Here is a 22882-nt window from a genome sequence, read left to right as displayed (position 1 = left end):
ATGAAAGACTTAACAATCAATTTTTCAATGTATAATTTCAGTTACATCACACTGTAAATTTTTGCTATAAATTCTTATGTTAGGATTGAGCCCTCCACTACCACCTGATGAAGGAGCAACGCTCTGAAAGCTAGTGTGCTTCCAATTAAACCTGTTGGACTATAACCTGGTGTTGTGTGATTTTTAATTTTGTACACCCCAGTCCAACACCGGCATCTCCAAATCATGTATTCTCCAGAGATTTAAAGTGTGAGAGGTGCTTTCATTGAAACATAAATCTCTTTCAGGACATTAAATTGCAGAATGTAGATAGATGGTTCTCCATGAATAGGGAGGGTTTAGAGGGACATGGGCCAAATGCTGTCAAATGGGACTAGATTAATTTAGGCTTTTTGGTCAGCATGGACAAATTGGATCAAAGAATCTACTTCCATGCTATACATCTTTATAACTCTATACAATTGATAATTTCCGGAAACCAATCAAGAGATATGAGAATAGCACAGGAAAGTGACGCTCATTTAGATGACCACGCATGATTGTTTGAATGACTGAATAAGCTTGATTGGCTGAATGACTTACTCCTATTTCGGTATTCCTAAAGAGTTTATAACAGTTCAATTCAGACTGAGTCAGAAGTGAGGCAAATTTATTGTGGCTGTTAAGGATGATGGCTTTGTTCTTGTGATAATGGCTTGCTGAAATAAGTTACAGTTCATCCAAAATTGGATGTCTGATATGGACTCTAACAGCAGAGAGGTATGCAAGTTGGAAAGATAGATTGTGGAAATTTAGATCTGGGTATAACCAACCTACATATACAAATACACAACTCCATGACTTCACCATCAGTTCTGAGGAAGGATCACTGGAAACGTTAACTCTGATTTCTCTCCACAGATGCTGCCAGACCTGCTGAGTTTTTCCAGCAATTTCTGTTTTTGTGTCCACGACTTCATTATCCAATGAAATTGGATAGGAATCTTCTGGGCTGATTTCTCTTCCTGGTGTTCTCTTTCTGTTTGTTTTGTCTCTCCCAGGAGACGGAGTCACTGCTGAGAAGGATCGCTTTATGGACTCGCTGGTCATTGCTTCTAAATGTACCTCCATTCAGAAATCAACAGATTTGGCAAATGCTCGCGTTGACCCCCAAGCCATCAACCTCTTGCTCAGGGTGCAGTTCTGAAGAAACTTGAAGCATTCGCTGAACCTCTTTGCACAAGTGCTACTTTGTCAAAAGAAAACTATAAGATTAAGACAAATGGTTTATCCAGGTTAACCCCCCCCCCCCCCCCCGCAAAAAAGTTTTTTTTACACCGAGGGATAAGACATCCCTCTCACTATGTCTCGTCGTTGAAACTTTGGACCTTAATGCATTGTCCCCGCCCCCGGCCCATTCCTGCCACAACCTTTGTGCCATGATCCTCTGAGGGTTTTTGCAGCCACTTAAGTGTTTGTTGTGGTGCAGCAGCGCGCCCAGGGTTACCCTGGTAGCCGCCGCTTTAAACATCGCTCCGGAGACGCGGTGAGGGCAAACAGGGAGAGAGGCAGAAGGAACAGACGGCCCTGTCATCGACACGACGGAGAGGAGAGGAGCTTATGCCAACCCCGCAGGGGTAGGGTCTCCCACAGCAACGGCCTCGCCCGACGGGCCTGCCTGCCCATAGCAACGGCCGAGACGGAGGGGGTCTCCCATAGCAACGGCCGAGACGGAGGGGGTCTCCCATAGCAACGGTCAAGCTCGAGGGGCTCTTGTAGTAACGGCCGAGCTCGAGGGGAGTGGGCCCGATAACAACGGCCGAGCCCGGGGCTGGGGGTGGGATCGGGATCGGGATCTTCCAGAACAACGGCCGGACCCGAGGAGGTGACCGCGGGGACTTGGAGAGGGCGACGCGCGGCCCGCGGCCCGAACCCGAGAGTCGAGGTGCCACAGCCGCCACCCTGGCCCGAACGGGATGTGGAGCCGCTCCCGCTGGTTTGATTCGGAGGTAACTCAGGAGTTTAATTCCAGCGGTTGAAGCCGATGCTGATTTGTTCGCCGGGTCCGGTGGGGCCGGAGCCGCTTTTGTCGCCGGTTTCTCGACCCGGTGGAAGGGCCTGCGTCCCCGGCCTTGACCTCTCTTCGGTAGAACGGCCTGTCCTCTGGATGGAGGATTAATTACATGGCGCCGGCCCCGAGCTAGCAACTTGGTTTCCTTGCCTTGCAGTCGGATTCGGGTGTTCACATGAGTTTACTTTCCTGTTTTTATTTTACTGAACACTTTGTCTAACTTAAATCGTCCTGGATGAGCGGTTCGATTGATTGTTATTTTCTTTACACCGATCGCCCCGAAACCAATTGTTATTTTTCTCTTTTTCTTAAAATAGATCCTCAAATCTGCAACTGGTCAGAAGCCCATCTTTGAAGGTTTAGATTAGTCAACGTAAGTGATATGTTTATTAAACTCATTGTTATTTAACCCCTGCATTTAAACAGAGATAGCAGGTTGTATTTCTGACGAGTGGCCTTGTGTGTCTAGCACCAGAATAACTTGGAATGCGTTCACTGGAATTAATTCTCCATGCAGAGGTCATGATGTCGGACCGGAGGAAGGTGGAGGCCGGGGACGCACGCCCGTCAGTCTGATCTTTGCCCACCCTGTAAATACAGGAGTTTACGCGCAAACTAGAGGGAGTCTTTAAAGTATGACCTCAGCACAGGCCTTCTCTGTAGCAGTCAGGAATGAAATGCCCTGTAGTTATAGTGTCATCTGTTGCTTTTGATTTTGTGTTACAAGATCATTTTTGCATCATGCATATCTTGTGAAACTGAACCATGCTGAATTTCCAAGAGTCCGACGATGCAATAGAGTTGTAAGAATTGATTGACTTTCCATATTTCAGCAGTTTGGTTGGGATGCCATCCTTGCGAAGTGTCTTTCTGCTTATGGTGGAGTCTATGTTGAACTCGAGTGATGAGGGTAATTCATCTAAATCAACCATGACAGGAAACTGTGAGGTAGCATCTGTCATAGTCTGGGAGATATCTGTAATATGGATGGACAGCTCACAGAAGTGTTCAGCCTAATGGAGTATCCTCAATATTTCTGCCAGTGATATCTTATCATTTGCCCAGTTCATTTAAAACATGGACAACATGCAACTATCAAGAAAATAAACTCATCAATTTCCATCATTGCTTTATGGGTATATCCTGGAAAGCCAAAATCAAAAACACAATAATCCTCTGAAAAACATATCTCCCACATCTATGTACTCTTGTCAAGCAGAAGTGCTCTAGATTGTTTTATCATATCCTTAGAATGGAAGACAGTTACGTACTCCATAACTAATGAGGTAGCTAAATAGCCAGTTTGAAGGATGCTTGCTTGCACATATGAAGGCCAAGACCCAACTTATCGCATCTGGGAGTCACAAGCTTTCAACAGAGAAAAATGATGACATCATGCAGTAGCTGGCAGCAAGATAACCAATACTTTGGCAACAGATTGCAGTATCAACAATAATAACCACAGTGACATTTTCACATGCAGCACTTATAATAGGAACTGACACTCAAAAATTGGCCTCCTGAACCATCAACAAAGGCGTGCTTTCAGAAAACGTCCTGTCTGAAGTGAAGTTCTTTGTTGCATTTCCAAAACCTTTTCTTGATGAAGAAATGCTGGAACTGAAGCCAGCTACTATTATCTTTTTATTTAAAAAAATACTCTTTCAGTTTCTTTGGATGATTGAACCAAAAACCTGTAGATAACTACTTCTGTGTACTGCCAATGGTCATGAAAATAATCACTGTTCGAAACAGATGCATTCCATCTGCAGGTGACAAGTGTACTTAAAATAATGCTGGTATTTCTATCCTTGGATTCTTCCACACAGGATGTGCTATAACAAAACTTGCTAAATATACAAAGACTATGTTTAGATTCTAACTGAAAATAACTTGCCTGCAGCAGTTCTAGATTTCCAAGAGATATGAGAAACAAAAGAGATATGTCTCTTATTGTTGTGGTTCTGTTTGCTGAGCTGGGAATTTGTGTTGCAGACGTTTCATCCCCTGTGTAGGTGACATCCTCAGTGCTTAGGAGCCTCCTGTGAAGCGCTTCTGTGATGCTTCCTCCAGCATTTATAGTGGTTTGTCTTTGCCGCTTCCGGTTGTCAGTTCCAGCTGTCCGCTGCAGTGGCCGGTATATTGGGTGCAGGTCGATGTGTTTGTTGATAGAATCTGTGGATGAATGCCATGCCTGTCCTATAATAGTAGTGTTGTCCCAGTCGAACTCATGTTGCTTGTCATCCGCGTGTGTGGCTACTAAGGATAGCTGGTCGTGTTGTTTCGTGGCTAGTTGGTGTTCATGGGTACGGATCATAAGCTGTCTTCCTGTTTGTCCTATGTAGTGTTTTGTGCAGTCCTTGCATGGGATTTCGTACACTACATTGGTTTTGCTCATGCTGGGTATCGGGTCCTTTGTCCTGGTGAGTTGTTTCTGAGAGTGGCTGTTGGATTGTGTGCTGTTATGAGTCCTAGTGGTCGTAGTAGTCTCGCTGTCAGTTCAGAAATGTTCTTGATGTATGGTAACGTGGCTAGTCCTTTGGGTTGTGGCATGTCCTCATTCCGTTGCCTTTCCCTTAGGCATCTGTTGGTAAAATTGCGGGGGTATCCATTTTTGGCGAATACGTTGTAGAGGTGTTCTTCTTCCTCTTTTTGCAGTTCTGGTGTGCTGCAGTGTGTTGTGGCCCTTTTGAACAGTGTCTTGATGCAACTTCTTTTGTGTTTGTTGGGGTGGTTGCTTTCGTAGTTCAGGACTTGGTCTGTGTGTGTGGCGTTCCTGTATACTTTTGTGGTGAATTCTCCGTTCGGTGTTCTCTGTACCATCACGTCTAGGAATGGGAGTTGGTTGTCCTTTGCTTCCTCTCTAGTGAATCTGATTCCTGTGAGTGTGGCGTTGATGATCCGGTGTGTGTTCTCTATTTCTGTGTTTTTAATTACAAAGGTGTCATCTACATATCTGACCCAGAGTTTGGGTTGAATTTGTGGTAAGACTGTTTGTTCTAATCTTTGCATTACAACTTCTGCTATGAGTCCAGAGATGGGTGAGCCCATGGGCGTGTCGTTGATTTGTTCATATATTTGGTTGTTGAATGTGAAGTGTGTTGTGAGGCACGGGTTCAGTAGTTTGAGTATGCAGTCTTTGTTGATAGGTTCCCCGTCTTGTTGTCTGTTCTGTTTGTCCAGCAGGTTGGCTATTGTTTCTCTGGCTAGGGTTTTGTCGATAGAGGTGAACAGTGCTGTTACATCGAATGAGACCATAGTTTCTTCCTTGTCTATATGTATATTTCTGATGATGTCTAAGAATTCCTGTGTTGACTGTATAGAGTGTCTGGATCTGCTGATCAGGTGTTTCAGTTTCTGTTGTAGTTCTTTAGCCAGTTTGTGTGATGGTGTCCCTGGTAGCGATACAATTGTTCTGAGGTGGGATGTCTGGTTTGTGCACTTTAGGTAGTCCATAGAATCTGGGGGTGGTGTTGCTTTCAGGTTTCATTCTCTGTAGATCAAACCTGGTTATCTGCCTGTGTTTTTGCGGGTTCCTCAGTGTGTTTATCCTATTGGTCAGCTGTAGGGCGGGGTCAAACTCTTTTGGTAGGTGTTGGTGTCTGCAAGTAGTTGTTGCGCTTTCTGGATGTACTCTGCTTTGTCCAGGATGACCATCATGCTGCCTTTGCTAAGATTAGAACAAACAGTCTTACCGCAAATTCAACCCAAACTCTGGGTCAGATATGTAGATGACACCTTTGTAATCATTAAAAACATAGAAATAGAAAACACACACCGGATCATCACCGCCACACTCACAGGAATCAGATGCACTGAGGATGTCACCTAGACAGGGGACGAAACGTCTGCAACACAAATTCCCAGCTCGGCGAACAGAACCACAACAATGAGCACCCGAGCTACAAATCTTCTCACAAACTTTGAATATGTCTCTTATATTCATTGTATTGTAGTCTGACAAAAATGGATGTGGGTGACCAAGAGAAGCTTACTTTAAGAAGGACCTTCTAAAGGGAGTGAAACAGATTACAGACCTTGATGGATAAAGGCATCCTGCTTGGGTGAAGGAAGTAGGATTGCAAAAGAGGTCAGAAGAACATTTTGGTAGAAGGAGTGAAGGTGCAGGGTAGTTCTTCAGTCATGAAACATTGTAAGTATTGATCACCATAAGTCATGGAAAGCTAGCATGGAGATACAACAACCACTATGAAAGACAAGTGATGTCTTTATTGCAAGAGGATTTGAGTACACAAGGGAGTAAAGCTACCTTCTATTATATAAGAACATAAGACTGCTGCTGGATTATTGTGTGCAGTCTTGTTCCCTTGCCAAAGGAATGATATTTTTGCCAAAGAGGAAATATAACCAAGAGTTTCATAAGTTTGATTCCTGGAATTGTGGGAACTGTTCTATGAGAAAAGATTGAGGAGACTGAACCGTATTATCTAGAGTTTAGACAAATGCGGGACTCACATAAACTAAGGAAAGGGATAGAAAGAGCAGGAGTGGAAAGGCTGTTTCACTTGGCTGTGGTGTCTGGAACCAGGGAACACAGACTCAGGAGAAAATGAGGACGCAGATGCTGGAGGTCAGAGACTAAAACTGTGCTGCTGGAAAAGCGCAGCCAGTCAGGCAGCTTCCGAGGAGCAGGAGAGTCGACATTTCAAGCATAAACTCTTCATCAGGAATTTGGTGGGGAGGCAGCTAGGTAGGTCAGAGTGGAGGATGGTGCAGATAGCTGGGAAAGAAGATGGACAGGTAGGACAGCTCAAAAGGATGGTACCGAGTTGGAGGGCTGGATCTGGGATGAGGGGAGGGGAGGGGAGATGAGGAAACTGGCAAAATCAACATTGATTCCATGTGATTGGAGGGTTCCAGGGCAGAACATGAGGTGTTCTTCATCAAGTCGTCGGGTGGCTCGGCTTTGGCTGTGAAGGAGGCCCAAGGGCTTGCATGTCCTTGGCAGAGTGGGAGGGGGAATTGAAGTGATCAGCCAAAGGGCAGTGGGGGTTGTTTAATGCATGTGTCCTGGAGATGTTCTCTGAAACATTCTGCAAGTTGGTATCCTGTCTCCCAATGTAGAGGAGACCACATCAAAAGCAATGTACACAAGGAAGATGAGGCGTTTGGAGGTGCAAGAAAATCTCTGCCGGATGTGGAAGGATCCTTTGGGGCCTTCGATGGAGGTGAGGGGGGAAATGTGGGTGTAGGTTTTACACCTCTTGCAGCAGCAAGGAAAGGTGTTGGGAGTGGTGAGTGAGTTGGTGGGGGATGTCTCAGAGTAAAAGGCAAGCAGTTTAGGACTGATATGAGGAGAGGCCTCTTTATTTAGAGGGTGATGAATCACTGGAATTTTTAGTTATTTGGTATGAGGGTATCACTAGTTATGCTAATATTTATTGCCCATCTGGAATCGCCCAAAGTTCAGTTAAGAGTCAACCACATTGCAGGCCAGACGAGGTAGTTTCCTTCCCTAAAGGACATTAGTGGACCAGATCGATCTTTATGACAATTGATTCAGAGTCATTGTTAGACTCTTAACTCCAGACTTTTTTTAAAATTGCATTCAAATTCCACCATCTGCAGTGATAGAATAGTGATAATGCTACCAGGTCATTATCTTCCCTATATTCTGTACACCAGAGAGTTGTGGAAGTTCAACTAATGAATAATTTAAAGACAGAGATTGAAAGACTTGTTACTAATAATATCAAGGGTTATGAGGATAGCACAGCAACCTGGCTTGGAATAGACAACATTATCTGAATACCAGAGCAGGCTGGAGGAGCTAAGTGGCTTAATCATGTCCTTATGTTCTTGTGTTCAGACAGACAAGTGGCAGTGGATTTTAATATTGAGAAGGGTAAGGCCATGAACAGACACCTGAAATGGGGATAAACAGTTTAAATCAGCGACGTTAGGAGATCGATCACTAGTATAGGCCAGCAAGAACAGAAATGATGGGCGTGTAGAACTAGATGCCTGTTAGGATGACCATCCAGGAATTAGCTGAACTGGAAGTGATTGCTGAGCCCCTTGCTGAGATATTTGTATTATTGATAGTCACAGGTGAGGTGCCAGAAGACTGGATATTGGCTGACATGGTGCCACTATGTAAGGTGGTAAGGAAAAGCCAGGGAACTGTACACCGGTGAGCCTGACATCAGTGGTGGTCAAGTTGTTGAAGGGAATCCTGAGGGATAGGATTTACATTTATTTGGAAAGGCAAGGACTGATTAGGGATAGTCAACATGGCTTTGTGTGTGGGAAATAATGTCTCATGAACTTGACTGAATTTTTTGAAGTATTATTTATTCTTACACTAAAAGCAAGACGGTAACCAGAGAAAGGGTTGGTCCACTAAAGGATAAGGAAGGAAGGTTGTGTGTTGAACCTGAGAAAATGAGTGAGATTCTCAATGATTACTTTGCATCAGTGTTCACTTGAGGTACGGGAGGTGAAGAATGCTGAGATTAGAGATAGAAGTTTGTTTACTCTGGGTCACATTGACATAAGGAGGGAAGATTGTGTTGGGCAGGCTAAAGGATATTAAGATGGACAAATCCCCAGGACCAGATGGGATCTATCCCAGGTTGCTGAGGGAGGCGTGAGAGGAAATAGCTGGAGTCCTAACACACAGGTGAGATGCCAGAGGACTGGAGGGTTGCTCATGTTATCCCCTGTACAAGAAGGGTTGTAGGGATATTCCTAGACCGGTGAGCCTGACGTCAGTGATGGGAAAGTTGCTGGAGAAGATACTGAGGGATAAAATCCAATTATATTTGGAAAATAATAGGCTTATCAGTGATAGGCAACATGGTTTTGTGCAGGGTAGATTGTGCCTTACCAACTTAATAGAATTCTTTGAGGAAGTGAGCAAGTCGATAGATGAAGGAAGGGCTGTAGATGTCCTATACATGAACTTTAATAAGGCGTTTGATAAGGTTCTTCATGGTAGACTAATGGAGGGGTGGCACGGTGGCACAGTGGTTAGCACTGCTGCCTCACAGCGCCAGAGACCTGGGTTCAATTCCCGCCTCAGGCGACTGACTGTGTGGAGTTTGCACGTTCTCCCTGTGTCTGTGTGGGTTTCCTCCGGGTGATCCGGTTTCCTCCCGCAGTCCAAAGATGTGCAGGTCAGGTGAATTGGCCATGCTAAATTGCCCATGCTAAATTGCCCGTAGTGTTAGCTAAGGAGTAAATGTCGGGGTATGGGTGGGTTGCACTTCGGTGGGGCGGTGTGGACTTGTTGGGCCGAAGGGCCTGTTTCCACACTGTAAGTAATCTAATCTAATCTAAGTGATCTAATCAAAAGTGAAGTCACATAGTGTGCAGCATGTTCTAGCTAGGTGGATAAAGAACTGGTTGTGCAACAGGAAACAGAGTAGTAGTTGAACGGAGTTTCTCGAAATGGAGAAAGGTGACCAGTGCTGTTCCACAGGGGTCAGTGTTGGGGCCACTGTTGTTTGTAATATACATAAATGATCTGGAATAGGGCATTATTGGTCTGATCAGTAAATTTGCAGATGACACGAAGATTGGTGGAGTAGCAAAAAGCATAGGGGACTGTCAAAGAATACAGGAGAATATAGATAGACTGGAGAGTTGAGCGGAGAATTGGCAAATGTAGTTCAAACCAAGCAAATGTGAGGTGATGCATTTTGGGAAGTCTAATTCTAGAGCAAACTATACTGTAAATAGAAGCGCCTTAGGAAAAGTTGATGAGCAGAGAGATCTGGGAATTCAGGTCCATTGTACCCTGAAGATTGGCTGCGCAGGTGGATAGAGTGGTCAAGAAGGCATATGGTATGCTTGCCTTCATCGGACAGGGTATTGAGTATAAGAGCTGACAGGTCATGTTAAAATTGTACAAGACTTTGGTTCGGCCGCATTTAGAATACTGTGTACAGTTCTGGTTGCCACATTGCCAAAAGGATGTGGATACTTTGGAAAGGGTGCAGAGAAGGTTTACGAGGATGTTGCCTGGTATGGAAAGTGCTAGCTATAAAGAGAGGTTGAGTAGGTTAGGGTTGTTTTCATTAAGAAAAAGGATATTCAAGGGGGACCTGATTGAGGACTACAAAATCATGAAGGGTGTAGAGATAAGCTTTTTCCCAGGGTGAAGGATTCAATAATGAGAGGTCAAGCATTCAAGGTGAGAGGTTAAAAGTTTAAGGAGGATATACGCGGCATGTACTTTACACAGAGGGTGGTAGGTGCCTGGAACACGTTGCCAGCAGAGGTAGTAGTGGCAGGCATGGTAGATTCATCAAAGGTGTGTCTGGACAGATGCATGAGTAGGTGGGGAGCAGAGGAATACAGATGCTTAGGAACTGGATGATAGGTTTAGACAGTGGATTTGGATCGGCTCAGGCTTGGAAAGCCGAAGGGCCCATTCCTGGGTTGTAAATTTTCTTTGTTCTTTGTTCTAAGTAACAAAGACATTTGATGAAGGCAGAACGGTAGTCGTGATATATTTGGACTTCAGTAAGGTGTTTGACAAGGTTCCTCATGGGAGACTGGTTAGCAAAGTTAGATCTCATGGAATACAGGGAGAACTGGCTATTTGGATACAGAACTGGCTCAAAGGTAGAAGACAGAGGATGGTAGTGGTGGGTTGCTTTTCAGACTGGAGGCCTGTAACCATTGCTGAAAGATGTGTTGCTGGTAAAGCGCAGCGGGTCAGGCAGCATCCAAAGAGCAGGAGAATTGACGTTTTGGGCATAAACCCTTCTTCCTGCGCTTTTCCAGCAACACATCTTTTAGCTCTGATCTCCAGCACCTGCAGTCTTCACTTTCTCCTAGTTGCCTGTAACCATTGGTCTGCCACAAGGATCAGTGCTTGGTCCACTGCTTTTTGTCATTTATATCAATTATTTGGATGTGAACATAGGAGGTATAGTTAGTAGTTTGCAGATGACACCAAAAATGGTTGTGTAGTGGACAGCGAAGAGGATTACCTCAGAGTACATTGGGATCTTGATCAGATGGGCCAATGGGCTGAGAAGTGGCAGATGGAGTTTAATTTAGATCAATGGTAGGTGCTGCAATTTGGGAAAGCAAATCAGAGCAGGACTTGTATACTTAATGGTAAACTCCTGGGGAGTGTTGCTGAACAAAGAGACCTTGAAAGTAGAGTTACAGGTACGTATGCTGGTAAAGAAGGTATTTGGTATGCTTTCCTTTATTGGTCAGAGCATTGAGTATAGGATTTTGGAAATCATGTTGCGGCTGTACAGGACATTGGTTAGGCCACTTTTGGAATATTGTGTGCAATTCTGGTCTCCTTCTTATTGGAAGGGTCTTTTTTTTAGATTATATTACTTACAGTGTGGAAACAGGCCCTTCGGCCCAACAAGTCCACACCGCCCCGCCGAAGCGTAACCCACCCATACCCCTACATCTACATTTACCCCTTACCTAACACTATGGGCAACTTAGCATGGCCAATTCACCTGGCCTGCACATCTTTGGACTGTGGGAGGAAACCGGAGCACCCGGAGGAAACCCACGCAGACACGGGGAGAACGTGCAAACTCCACACAGTCAGTCGCCTGAGGCGGGAATTGAACCCGGGTCTCTGGCGCTGTGAGGCAGCAGTGCTAACCACTGTGCCACCGTGCCAGGGTGTTGTGAAACTTGAAAGGGTTCAGAAAAGATTTGCAAGGATGTTGCCGGGGTTGAAGGATTTGAGCTGTCGAGGGAGACTGAATACACTGGGGCTGTTTTCCCTAGGAGGCTGAGGGATGACCTTATCGAAGTTTATAAAATCATGAGGGGCATGGTTAGGATAAATAGACAAGTTCTTTTCCCTGGGGTGGGGGAGTCCAGAACTAGAGGGCATAGGTTTAGGGTGAGAGGGGAAAGAGCAACTTTTTAACAGAGGTTGGTGCATGTATGGAATGAGCTGCCAGAGGTGGAGGCTGCTACAAATACAGCATTCAAAAGGCATCTGGGTGGATTTAGAGAAGGGTTTAGAGGGATATGGGCCAAGTGCTGTCAAATGGGACGAGATTAAGTTAGGATATCTGGTTGGCATGGACAAGTTGGACCGAAGGGTCTGTTTCCGTGCTGTACATGTCCATGACTCTATGATGTTTACAGAGTTGTATTACCTAAGTTTTAGAAAAGAATAGGTGAGAGCTTTGGCAAAGCTGGGAAATGTCATATGTTAGGACATCTGGATTTTATGATGGAAAGAATATAGAATTAGACATTTGGTTTGACTGAATAGGATGACAAGGTTGTAAATAATTCTGTTCAACTTGAGGATAGAAGTGCTGATTGGGTAAAATTGTAGGTTAAAGGATTTTTTTATGGTTCTTTCTAACAGCAATTGTTTTGGTCCTGCCAGAGTTTAACAAAAGGAAACTTAGCTTATATAAAACTGGATGTTGAACCTGATATAGAGAACAGTAATGACTTTTTAAAGTGAATCAGGCAAGCATTTAATGAGAAATAACAATAGTTCATTCTACACTGTAAACTTTGGCACTGTCTAGATAAACCAGAACAGGAATACAGGTATATTGAGTTGGTAAAAACTATGTGCAATATTTGCCAACTTACACAATAGTTAATTATCTGGGTCCTCTTCAGGAAACTGGTGCACTATGAGTGAAATCAAGTTGGCACTTTTTGTGTACTTTCATCTGTAAATTTGAAAATGAAGCCCCAGTTGTTTTCCTTGAAACCACAGATTGGCACATACTGTTTCACCGTAGGAAATATTAGTCTCTGTTTTTGAAATGAGTTGCATTAATACCTCATCTTCCTTCTGCTCATAGTTATTATTATCATCATCATCATTATCCAGAGATGGAAATGCTGAGAAATCATGAAATGTAGGATTTGGCTTATTGTATCAGAACCAGTTAGATCATTTCTATTTACTTGATTGCTGTTAGTGGATCAACAAATTATTTGAAGCAATGCTAATAAAAAAAATCTTGGTCACCAATGTTAAACCAAACTACAGAATATCCGTCAAACTCCAACATTGAATTTTGTGTACCTGTAATGGCATTACCATCATCCCTTCGTCCATAGGCAAAGAGCCTGTGATGTCCTTTGGAACACTTAAGGCTACCTCTTGCTACGTTTAATCTTAAACCTTCACTTTCTTCAGTAGATTGTTTCAGCACCAATCCCCTGGAGAGCATTCATTTGAATGTGTCCTTATCAGAGTGATTAAAATTTTCACTTATTGCTATCGAGTACCCAAAGCGAAAGGATTGCAATCGGCTACAATTTCATCATGTATCAGTTGTGATGATCCTATAGCTTTAAGAGACATATTTTGTCCTGGTCTTTTTATGAAGAAAGGTTTAGACAGAGGTGCTAAGCAGTCTGCTTCAAATCCCATAAACAGCTTGTGAGGCCTTGGGGCTTTTTCCTAAAGTTGGAACTGTAGAAGTAGCCAGAATGGGTGGGGTCATGCTCCCATGGAGCTAGTGTTTATAGTTTTAGTTTTTCAGCAACAGTTGATGGGATCATGCAGTTGGGTTTGGAAGCTGCAATACATTTCTCCATGCTACCCGCTCTCTGAGTTTTCTACTGATGTATTTCCTCCTGGACTGGAGAATTGTATGTGAGACAATCTATTTTACTGAATTTGCAATTGCCAAGGGTGCATTTACGGGAGGTTACTATATTGGAACAGTTACTGTTTCATCGTTAAATAATTTATTATTCTGTTAGGTTTTTCAGTAGAGTTGTTATTCCAAATTTCTTCTTTCGTTTTTTATATGTTAACTATAGTGTGTGAATATAGTATGTTTGATTTCAAGACTGGTAGTTTGACCAGTCAATTTGACCAATCAAATTGTATCTGGAATGCAAAACCTGCCACTTGCCTTTAGAATAAAAAAAAAGTTAGAGTCTAGGCTATCTTGGAGTCATAGAGTTATACCTCTTAATAAATTCTGGTCCATACCACTGTCATCTTATTCAAGTTGTTTGTAACTATTGTGCAAAGTGGAATAATCGCACAGGTAAATTAGTGAATATTGAGTGTAGTTCTTTTTGTATGTGGAGATGGGAGGGAGGGCAATTGTTAGTCTGTGGTGTCCTTGGTTCATAGGGCTGTTTGCTATATTAAGATACAAAGAAAGAGTTCCAGTCCCTAGCATGGGGTTGCCTTACTTTGATAAGCAATAACAGGATTGCATTCAACTGCTGAAATATGGTTTATTTTTATTTTTAAGCCCAAAAGTTGTGGATGAGAGCTGTCTTAGACCAACATGGAATCTCAAAATGGATACTTTGAAGACATAACAGTAGATTCAGAATCTGAAAGAAGTCCACATTCTGGCAGAGCAAGTACACAAAGAAAGTTTGTAACAAATGGTAATAACTCATGTAGTGATAAAGCAAAGAAAATCAATTCGCCTCAAAGCAGTGACAGCACAATGAGAGATCAAGGGAAGACTAAAAAGAACATGGACTATGATAAAAATAGTGACTCCTATTATTCAGATGATTATGATGATTCATCATATACATCTGATCAGTATTGCTCAGAATACTCTGCATCCAGAACACCTAGTCCAAGGAGAAAGGGACAAGCAAAACAGAAGAAGACCAGCAACCCTAGCCAGCATCAAGGTAAGCTTGTTCATTTTATTTGTAGCAAAAGTTAAATCATTTTTGGATTGAACATTAAGATAAATAACTGTTGACATAATGTAATTTTGAAAAAAGTCAATTTGGAATTTAGGAGAAGGTGATTTAGCCTGAACAAGTTTTTAAATCAGATTAAGGATTCCATCAAGTATGAATGATATTCCTTACATTTACTGTGCTTTGGACTTGCAAAATCTGAAAGGTTCAATGTGCGAGACACTAGATGAAAGAATCCAGGTTAGTATATGGTTTGAACAAGACCTTGGTTTTAACAATGGAAAACTGAGGGTGAAGTTTATGATCTGTTCTATTCAATTCCAGCCAATAAGGACTCACCCACTTTTCTTCGTCAGGCAATGCCTTCATCCTTGGAACTTGATTAGATTAGATTCCCTACAGTGTGGAAACAGGCCCTTCAACTCAACAAATCCACACTGACCCTCCGAAGAGTAACCCACCCAGACCCATTCCCCTATCCTGTATTTACCCATTCCCCTACATTTACCCCTGACTAATGGACCTAACATTATGGGCAAATTTAGCATGACCAATTCACCTAACCAGCACATCTTTGGACTGTGGGAGGAAACCGGAGCACACCCGCGCAGACACGGGGAGAATGTGCAAACTCCACACATACAGGTGCCCAAGGCCAGAATCGAACCTGGGTCCCTAGTGCTGTGAGGCAGCAGTGCTAACCACTGAACCACCATGCCGTCCTAGCCCAGTGAACCTTTGTGGATTTTCTCAAGTTCAAGTATGTCTTTCCTGAGATAAGGAGACCAAAACAGGATTGTTTTTGCAAATAATTTTGCATCTTTAGCAAAGGGGAATATGTTCTACTCAACCCCTCATTTAAATCATTCGTCGAGATTGCACTTAGGGATGGCCCAATTTCTGATCCTTGTGATAAACTACAAATTTCATCTTGCTAACCATGCCCCCTTCTCTGCTGCCTATCCATTACTCAATCCTCAGTATGTTAATATATTGTCACAATCAAATGAATCATTGTTTTGTTTAATTTATTTTAAATGGCTCTTTGAAAGGCCAAATGTATGGCCAAATCATTGGTTCCTCTTTAACAGTCTTACTAGTTACAAATGTATTGGCTTTTCATGATGTAAAACATGATTTTCCTTTAATAAATCCATAATGACAATGAAAAGTTATTGCAAAGCACTTTTGATTGTTTGTTTCATTAAAAGTGGTACATAAACATAAATTATTGTCATCTCTGTGAAGTTCACGTATCTTTTCATTTTAAAAAAGAAATTGCTTCTTCTGGGAGGAAGTAATGCACAAAAAGGAGGGCCAAATGGAAGTTGCCAAGGGCTGAAGCTGAAGGGAGGCGGGTAATTGGTGAAATATTGTGATCCTTGGGAGGTCATTATAGAATTGGCAGGTGCAGGAATCATAGTTGGCAATAATGCAGAAAGTAGGACTGATTTGATGCCAAAGGAAAAATATAGGAGTGGCAGAGCACAGAGGACACTAGAAATTGCATATAAGAGCAGGGCAAAGATAGTGAAATAGTAATAGATGACCGGACAATGAATAAATAACTTAAAGTATGAATTAAAAATATAAGAGCAGATTTTGTATTGCAAGTTAATCTAACAGTTTTTGAATTGACAAATAGTTCCATGAGTTGTACTTAGCCTTGGGTTGAGATGTACTCCAGTCTCCCCACATTCATTTTATTCTCTATTCTTGTGTCAGTTTCAAATAATATGGACATCTAATTAGAACGTTGTGTGTTCCGCTACCAGTAGAGAGACTTGACAACATAACCTAGAGTGACATAGGTGTAGTATTGAGGCTTTGATGCATAATTAGAGGAGATATTTTATGGATGGAACATTAAACTGAAAAGTTTGGTGGTATTATTCAACAACAGAGCTATTACCTTGCTGTTTTAGCCAGCATTTTTCCCTTGGTAAGTACCACTGAATCGAGATTTTCTGGTGATTTTTCTCTGTTTGGAGGATTTTGCTGTGCGTGCATTTAACATGGTTGCCCACAGTACTTAGATTACTACACTTCAAAAAGTATTTAATTGACTGTTAAATACTTGGGATAACCCAAATCTTTAAGTGCTTTAGAGACATAAAGGTCTACAGCACAGAAAAAAAGCCCCAACTATTCTCATCCCAATATTGTTATGCAACTACAATATTTTCCTTTTGTCAACACCAAAGTGTTTTGTAATTGGTAGCAGCTTGGTACTCAGTGTTTCTTAAAGATTAATTTAAGTTTATTATTTTTAAATGTTGACTTTTAAATTGACTATTTTTCAGTACTGCATTATGCTGATTTACGCCAATGTTTTGTTAGACCTGTTGAAGGGAAACTTTGTTTTCTTTTAGGCTTGAAACTTCCATTTAAACATTTCCTGAAAGGCAGAATTGATTCTCTTACTCAATAGTGGATGCTAACTTTGACTGGAAAGCATGATAGTTTAGAGCAAGGAGGTTTAATCCTTTCCTCTGATCGGTTTGTTTATATGAACAATTAATGTAACTCTCTGAAGTTGATGTGGGCTTGGAAGTGTAATCGGATAACAACCCGTTCTGTGTTGTTGCCTATACTGTTACAAAATATAAAATTAAGATTCATAAAACAGGAATAAGATGAAGAAAATAATATTGAAATTACATCTAGAATAGTGCCAATTTAATAGGGTAATAGTTGTGATTGATCTCTTTCTCTTAAGTGCCTGTTTTAGCCCTTGCACCTGCTCTTCCCTCAACTTGTCCTTTGCAACTACTCTTCCTCCCTTAATTTGTCACCCTCTCTCTGGGCTGTTTACATGCTGTAAACATTGCATATTAAAGACAGGAATATTGTACCCACTCTCATATACTCCAATGCCCTTCTCTCCCTACTCACCCCCTTCCTCCTCCTCACATATTGCTTATTCTCTTTCTCCCATCTTCGACTCCAATTTTCTTCTTTCTTTCCCTTACTTCTCCTCACTCTGTACATTTTCATTGCTTATACCAGTTTTTAGAATGAATAGCAGAAGAAAATCCATATTCGTATCTCTTAACACTATTCTAATATTTATTTTATTACAGTGAAGAAAACTCTCTGAAAATCTATTTGAAATAGTAATGAAATAGTTATTGAAGTTCCTTTGATGGTTCACTGAGCCTGCTTCATCATTTCTTTGTCCTGATTTCATTTTTTTTGACAATGCTGACATCACTACATCAATACTAGCTTCTGAGCAGATTTCTTGTTTGGGATCTGATGTGTTTGTATGTGCAAGTTGACTAATGCATGCAATGCAGATGAGAGATGTGTGTGGGTTATTACACCAAGACACTGCAGAGTGGATGATGCATTTCCTACCTTTTTTTTCTTATGAAATCACATTCTTTTAACTATTCTGACTGAGCAACATCTTGCTCATAAGCATGTGTGTGATAAGCCCAACATGAGGATTTTTCTCTGTAGGAGTAAAGGTAGGCCATTCAGCCCACCTGCCATTCTGTGCAATCATGGCTGAACTGAGAATTCTCAACACCACTTTCCTGAGTTTTCCCTAAACCCCTTGATTTTCTTACTAATTAAAAATCTGTCAATGTCAACCTTGAATATTCTTAACAATCTGTCGTTGACAGCAATCTGTGGTGAAGAACTCCACAGACTTACCAGCCTCTGAGAGAAGCAGTTCATTCTCATTTCTGTCTTAAATAAATTACCCTTTATTCTGATATTATGCTGTCTGGTCCTATACTTCCTGACAATGAGAAACAACCATTCAGTATCTAAGCCTCCTCACAATTTTATATGTTTCAAGAACTCATTCTTCTAATCTTTAGTGAGTATAGACCCAGCCTGCGCACCCTTTCCTCTTACATATATCCCTCTATGATGGGATCTACTTAGTGAACATTCTTTGAACTGCCTCCAATGCCATTACCGTGTTCATTAGATAAGAGAACCAAAACTTCACAGTTTGCAATATTTACAGTATTCCATGTGTGATGTGATTAAAGCCTTGTATAGTTTTAGTAATATTGTACTCTCTTTGAAATAAAGGCCTACATTCCATTTGCTTTCCAAATTACCCACTGAATTTGGATGCTAGTTTTTTGTGATTCATGCAGAGGATCCTTAATTTCCTGTGTAATCCAGCTTTTTACAGTCTTTCTCTGTTTAAATCATATTCAGCTCCTCTGTTCTTCCTGCCAAAATGCTTAACTTCACATTTCAACATATTATATTCCATCTACCAAGTTTTACCCTCCCTCTTAACCATGACATCTTGTATCAACCTCATCACTTGTCTTCCTGCCTGTTTTTATGTTATCTGCAAATTTGGTGATAGAACATTTACATCCAAGTCATTAATATAATTGTGGCCCCAGCACTAATCCTTGTACCACTCTTCAGTTACAGGTTGTCAACCTGAAAATATCCCCTTTATCTTAATTCTCTGTCTTTTGTTAGTGCCCAATCCTCAATCCATGCAAAAATATTAGCCCCTTACACCGTGGGCTCTTGCTAAGTAGCCTTATGTGCAAATTTATCAAACCCTTTTGGAATTTCAAATATATTACATTACTGGTTCCCCTTTTTGCCTATCCTGATGTCACCTCCTCATAGGATTCAAATAAATATGCAAATTTTCCTCATAAAGCCATGTTGACTCTGGTCAAATGCTCTGCTGTTATGTCCTTTATAACAGCCTGTTTAACATTCTCCCTGACAGTTATTAGGCTAGCTGTCCCCTAATGTTACCTGTCTCTGTCACATTGGCAATTTTCAAATCTTCTGGGACTTTGCTAAAACCTAAGGATTCTTGGAAGATTGCTATGAGAGCATCCACTATCTCCGCTTCCCTTCAGTACCCTACGATGCAACCTGTCAGGACAGGGAAATTATTGGCCTTTAGCCACATTAGTTCTTTTACTCTGGTGATGGTTATTATATTTATTTTCTCCTCGCCTTTTTCCCTTTTCAGATTGATATTTATACCTCTTACCATGATGAATGAGTGGAAGGTGCTGGCAGCATTGGATATAGGTAGTAAAAAATTATGAAGTCTGGACATAATAAAGCACAGTGGGCACTTTCCACAGCAGAAGAACTAAGACAGGGGCAGTAGTAAATGGCATTTCACAGGTAGCAGTGGTTGGTCTTTGGGGAAGATGTAGGGTATAAGCTATTTGGCTTGCTTAAATATGAGGTATTTTGTAAGAGCGAAAAGTAGAAATACAGTATAATAATTTTAAAAATGCGGCTCCTGTGATGTTCTATTATCTTGAAGATGCTCTTTGCCTGGTAGTCATCCATTCCCTCTCTGCCTGCAGAGTCTTAGCCTGTGGAGTGACCACCTCTCAGTACAAGCTAGAGACACTTCTTGCACACATTCTGGACCTAGGCGTTGAAATTATGCCCAATTTCCCACATAGAGCAGGAGGAGCACACCACAGCTTTAAGCTGTTCTTCCGTCTGAACTCCTAAATTTAAATCCTTAGATTGCTCTTAAAATCAATTAATATTCATTAGTCAAGGGCCCCTTTTCTCTGGATTAATATTGCCTGACAAACTATAAACCCGAAGTAAAGACCTCACAAACTTAAGAGACAAAAATAGTATAAGTACTCTCGAGACCTTATTCACCAATCAGCTGCTTCTTGACTCACATCACTTTTTGACACTCCTCCCAGACTGCTTCACTGTAATGCTGACTGCAGGCCACTTTTCCCAGACTGCTCCACTTTGATGTAGATTGTGGGAGTAGAAGTAGACCATTCGATTCATTGAGCCTGCTCCGCAATTCAGCATGATCATGTCTGAATCTCTTTCTCAATAAATTAATCTCGCTGTCTCCCCATACTTCTTGAAATCTTGAGCTTCTAGAAATCTATTTATTTCTCTCTTTAAATATACTCAGGAACTTGGCCTGAAGGCCTTCTGTGGTTCAGAATTTTAAAGATCTACCACCTCAATATAAAGAAATTTCTAATTTCAGTCTAAAATGGCTTACTGTAAATCCTGAGACCATGACCCCTTGTTTAGGAAGCCTAATCAGGGAAAATGTTTTTCTTGCATTCAGTCTGTCCAGCCCTGTCAGAATTTTATACATTACAATAAGATCCCCTCTCATTCTTCTAAACAAAGTGAGTTTAAAAGCAAGGAGGATATATAACAGCTGTATAGAATGCTGGTGAGGCCACACCTGGTATACCGCATGTAGTTTTGGTTTCTTCGCTTGAGAAAGGATGTAGAGGGATGCAGAAGAGGTTCACTCGGTTGTTCCGGAGTTGAAGGGGTTGGCTTAGGAGGACAGATTGAGTAGACTGGTATTATATTCATTGGAATTTAGAAGAATGAGGAGGAACTTATAGAAACATATAAAATTATGAAGGGAATAGACAAGGTAGAAGAAGAGAGGATGTTTCCACTGGCGGGTGAAACTAAGACAAGAGAGCATAGTCTCAAAATTAGGGAGAGCAGATTTAGGACTGAATTGAGAAGGAACTTCTTCAATCAGAGGATTGTGATCTATGGAATTCCCTGCCCAGTGAAGTAGTTGAGGCTTCCTCAGTAAATTATTTTGAAGCTAAGATAGATAATCTTTTGAGTAGTAAAGCAATTAAGAGTTCTACTGAGTGGGTAAGTAAAGCTGAGCCCACAAAAAGGTCACTCATGATTTTATTGAATGGCGGCACAGGCTCGAGGGGCCAGATGGCCTACTACTGCTCCTAGTTCTTATGTTCTTAAACAAGTCCAGTTGACTCAATCTTTTCTCATATGACAAACCTGCCGTAGTTCAGTGCAACAGATCTGTAGTTCTGCTTCTTAAATCTGACAGAAGACCAACCTTTACTAATCCAGGGATAATTCCTCCCAGTAAAGATTTTACTTATGACATGCTTTTTCTGTGTACAAAGTTAAAAATCAAACAACACCAGGTTATAGTCCAACAGATTTAATTGGAAGCACACTAGCTTTCGGAGCGACGCTCCTTCATCAGGTGATGTTTCTGTGTAAATAATGATATCAGTTATTTTTCCATTAGGTGGAGAGAGTGAATATTGAGTGAGGGATTATAATGCAGTCACTGATTCCATCAATTAAGTGCCAGAATAGCTTACTGGAGATTTGACACAAGCCATCCAAGTGATGTTGTCATTTAATACTTATTGCAATGTACTTTATTTCTCATTAACATGGCATCTGATAAGCTGTTGAAAATAAAAATGAATTTTCAGATGACATATATTGGACAGATTCACTTGTGTGTCTAACATGATATTTATAGTAATCAGAATTCTCTTTATACCAGAAGTGTCATATATGAATCAAACTCTCTGGTTTATGTTCATTCCCTCTGTCTACAAATAAGAGTATCCCCTTCTACCATGTTTTTAAGTGAATTGTCATTCACCCTTTTTTATAAAACTTTTATCTATTATCCTGAATATCTAAAGTAGAAGTTGCAAATTAAAATTAATTCAATCAAACTGTTAACTGCTGATCATTTAAAATCTTTTTCTCTTTAATTTTTCTTTCTTTCTCATAAAAACCCTCATGTGGGTATAGTAAGCCAAATGTCTAACCCTGTAAAGCTTGCAAAGATGATTTCCTTTCACCTATGAAATGCCACTTACAACTGCTGAAGTCTTCATTCATTTGCTGTGAAAATCCTCAGCTATGCATTATTACCTCCAAATTTTGATGTTTCAGATTTCCTGACTGGACCCCTTTAACTTCAGCAGGTGTAACATACTGCTCTCATATCCTATTCTGCATCAAATTCCAACATTATTTGTGTCCCCTTGTGGCCGAGCCCCGAAACATCTCTCTAACTCTCCCCTACCTAAAGTGATGTTGCTAATATTTTCTAATCAACTTATTCAGATATGTTATAACAGACCTCTGGAGGAGATGGAGCTTGAACTTGGACCTCCTGCTTCAGGAGTAGGGACATTACCACTGTGGCATTTAACTCTTTCCTTGGATACCAGGGACCACCCAGTGCCTTCCTCAAGTGACCATTACTTCTGTGAACCTTAAATTTGAGCTCTGGCAAACTGAGTGTAAGGGGTATTGCAGCTTTCTTCAGTTGAAATATGCAAACAGATTGCCGTGATCCCAGCTGATGTTTAGTACTGGACAAATCTAATCCCATTTAGAAATCTGCTTTGATGGATTTTTTTTAGTTTTAATTAGGTGATTTCTCAC

At 41.4% G+C, this 22882-nt stretch overlaps 1 protein-coding gene across 3 annotated transcripts in view; it reads left to right on the top strand.

Annotated features, from left to right (window-relative positions):
• Nucleotides 1-1832: 1832 nt before the first annotated feature.
• Nucleotides 1833-22882, top strand: part of lca5 (lebercilin LCA5) — a 91437-nt gene continuing 70387 nt past the window's right edge. The window contains exons 1-3 of one of the 3 annotated variants that reach the window (XM_072553358.1): nt 1833-1988; nt 2368-2423; nt 14260-14659. In XM_072553358.1, the coding sequence (XP_072409459.1) occupies nt 14296-14659 (364 nt within the window). In that variant the 5' untranslated portion in view covers nt 1833-1988; nt 2368-2423; nt 14260-14295. Of the gene's footprint in view, nt 1989-2367; nt 2424-3720; nt 3823-7132; nt 7240-14259; nt 14660-22882 lie in introns of those variants that run through there. The other 2 variants (XM_072553360.1, XM_072553359.1) reach the window with 2 other exon arrangements.

Source organism: Chiloscyllium punctatum, chromosome 3, assembly GCF_047496795.1.
Source record: "Chiloscyllium punctatum isolate Juve2018m chromosome 3, sChiPun1.3, whole genome shotgun sequence".
NCBI lineage: Eukaryota > Metazoa > Chordata > Chondrichthyes > Orectolobiformes > Hemiscylliidae > Chiloscyllium > Chiloscyllium punctatum.
This window is presented reverse-complemented; position numbering and strand designations above follow the sequence as displayed.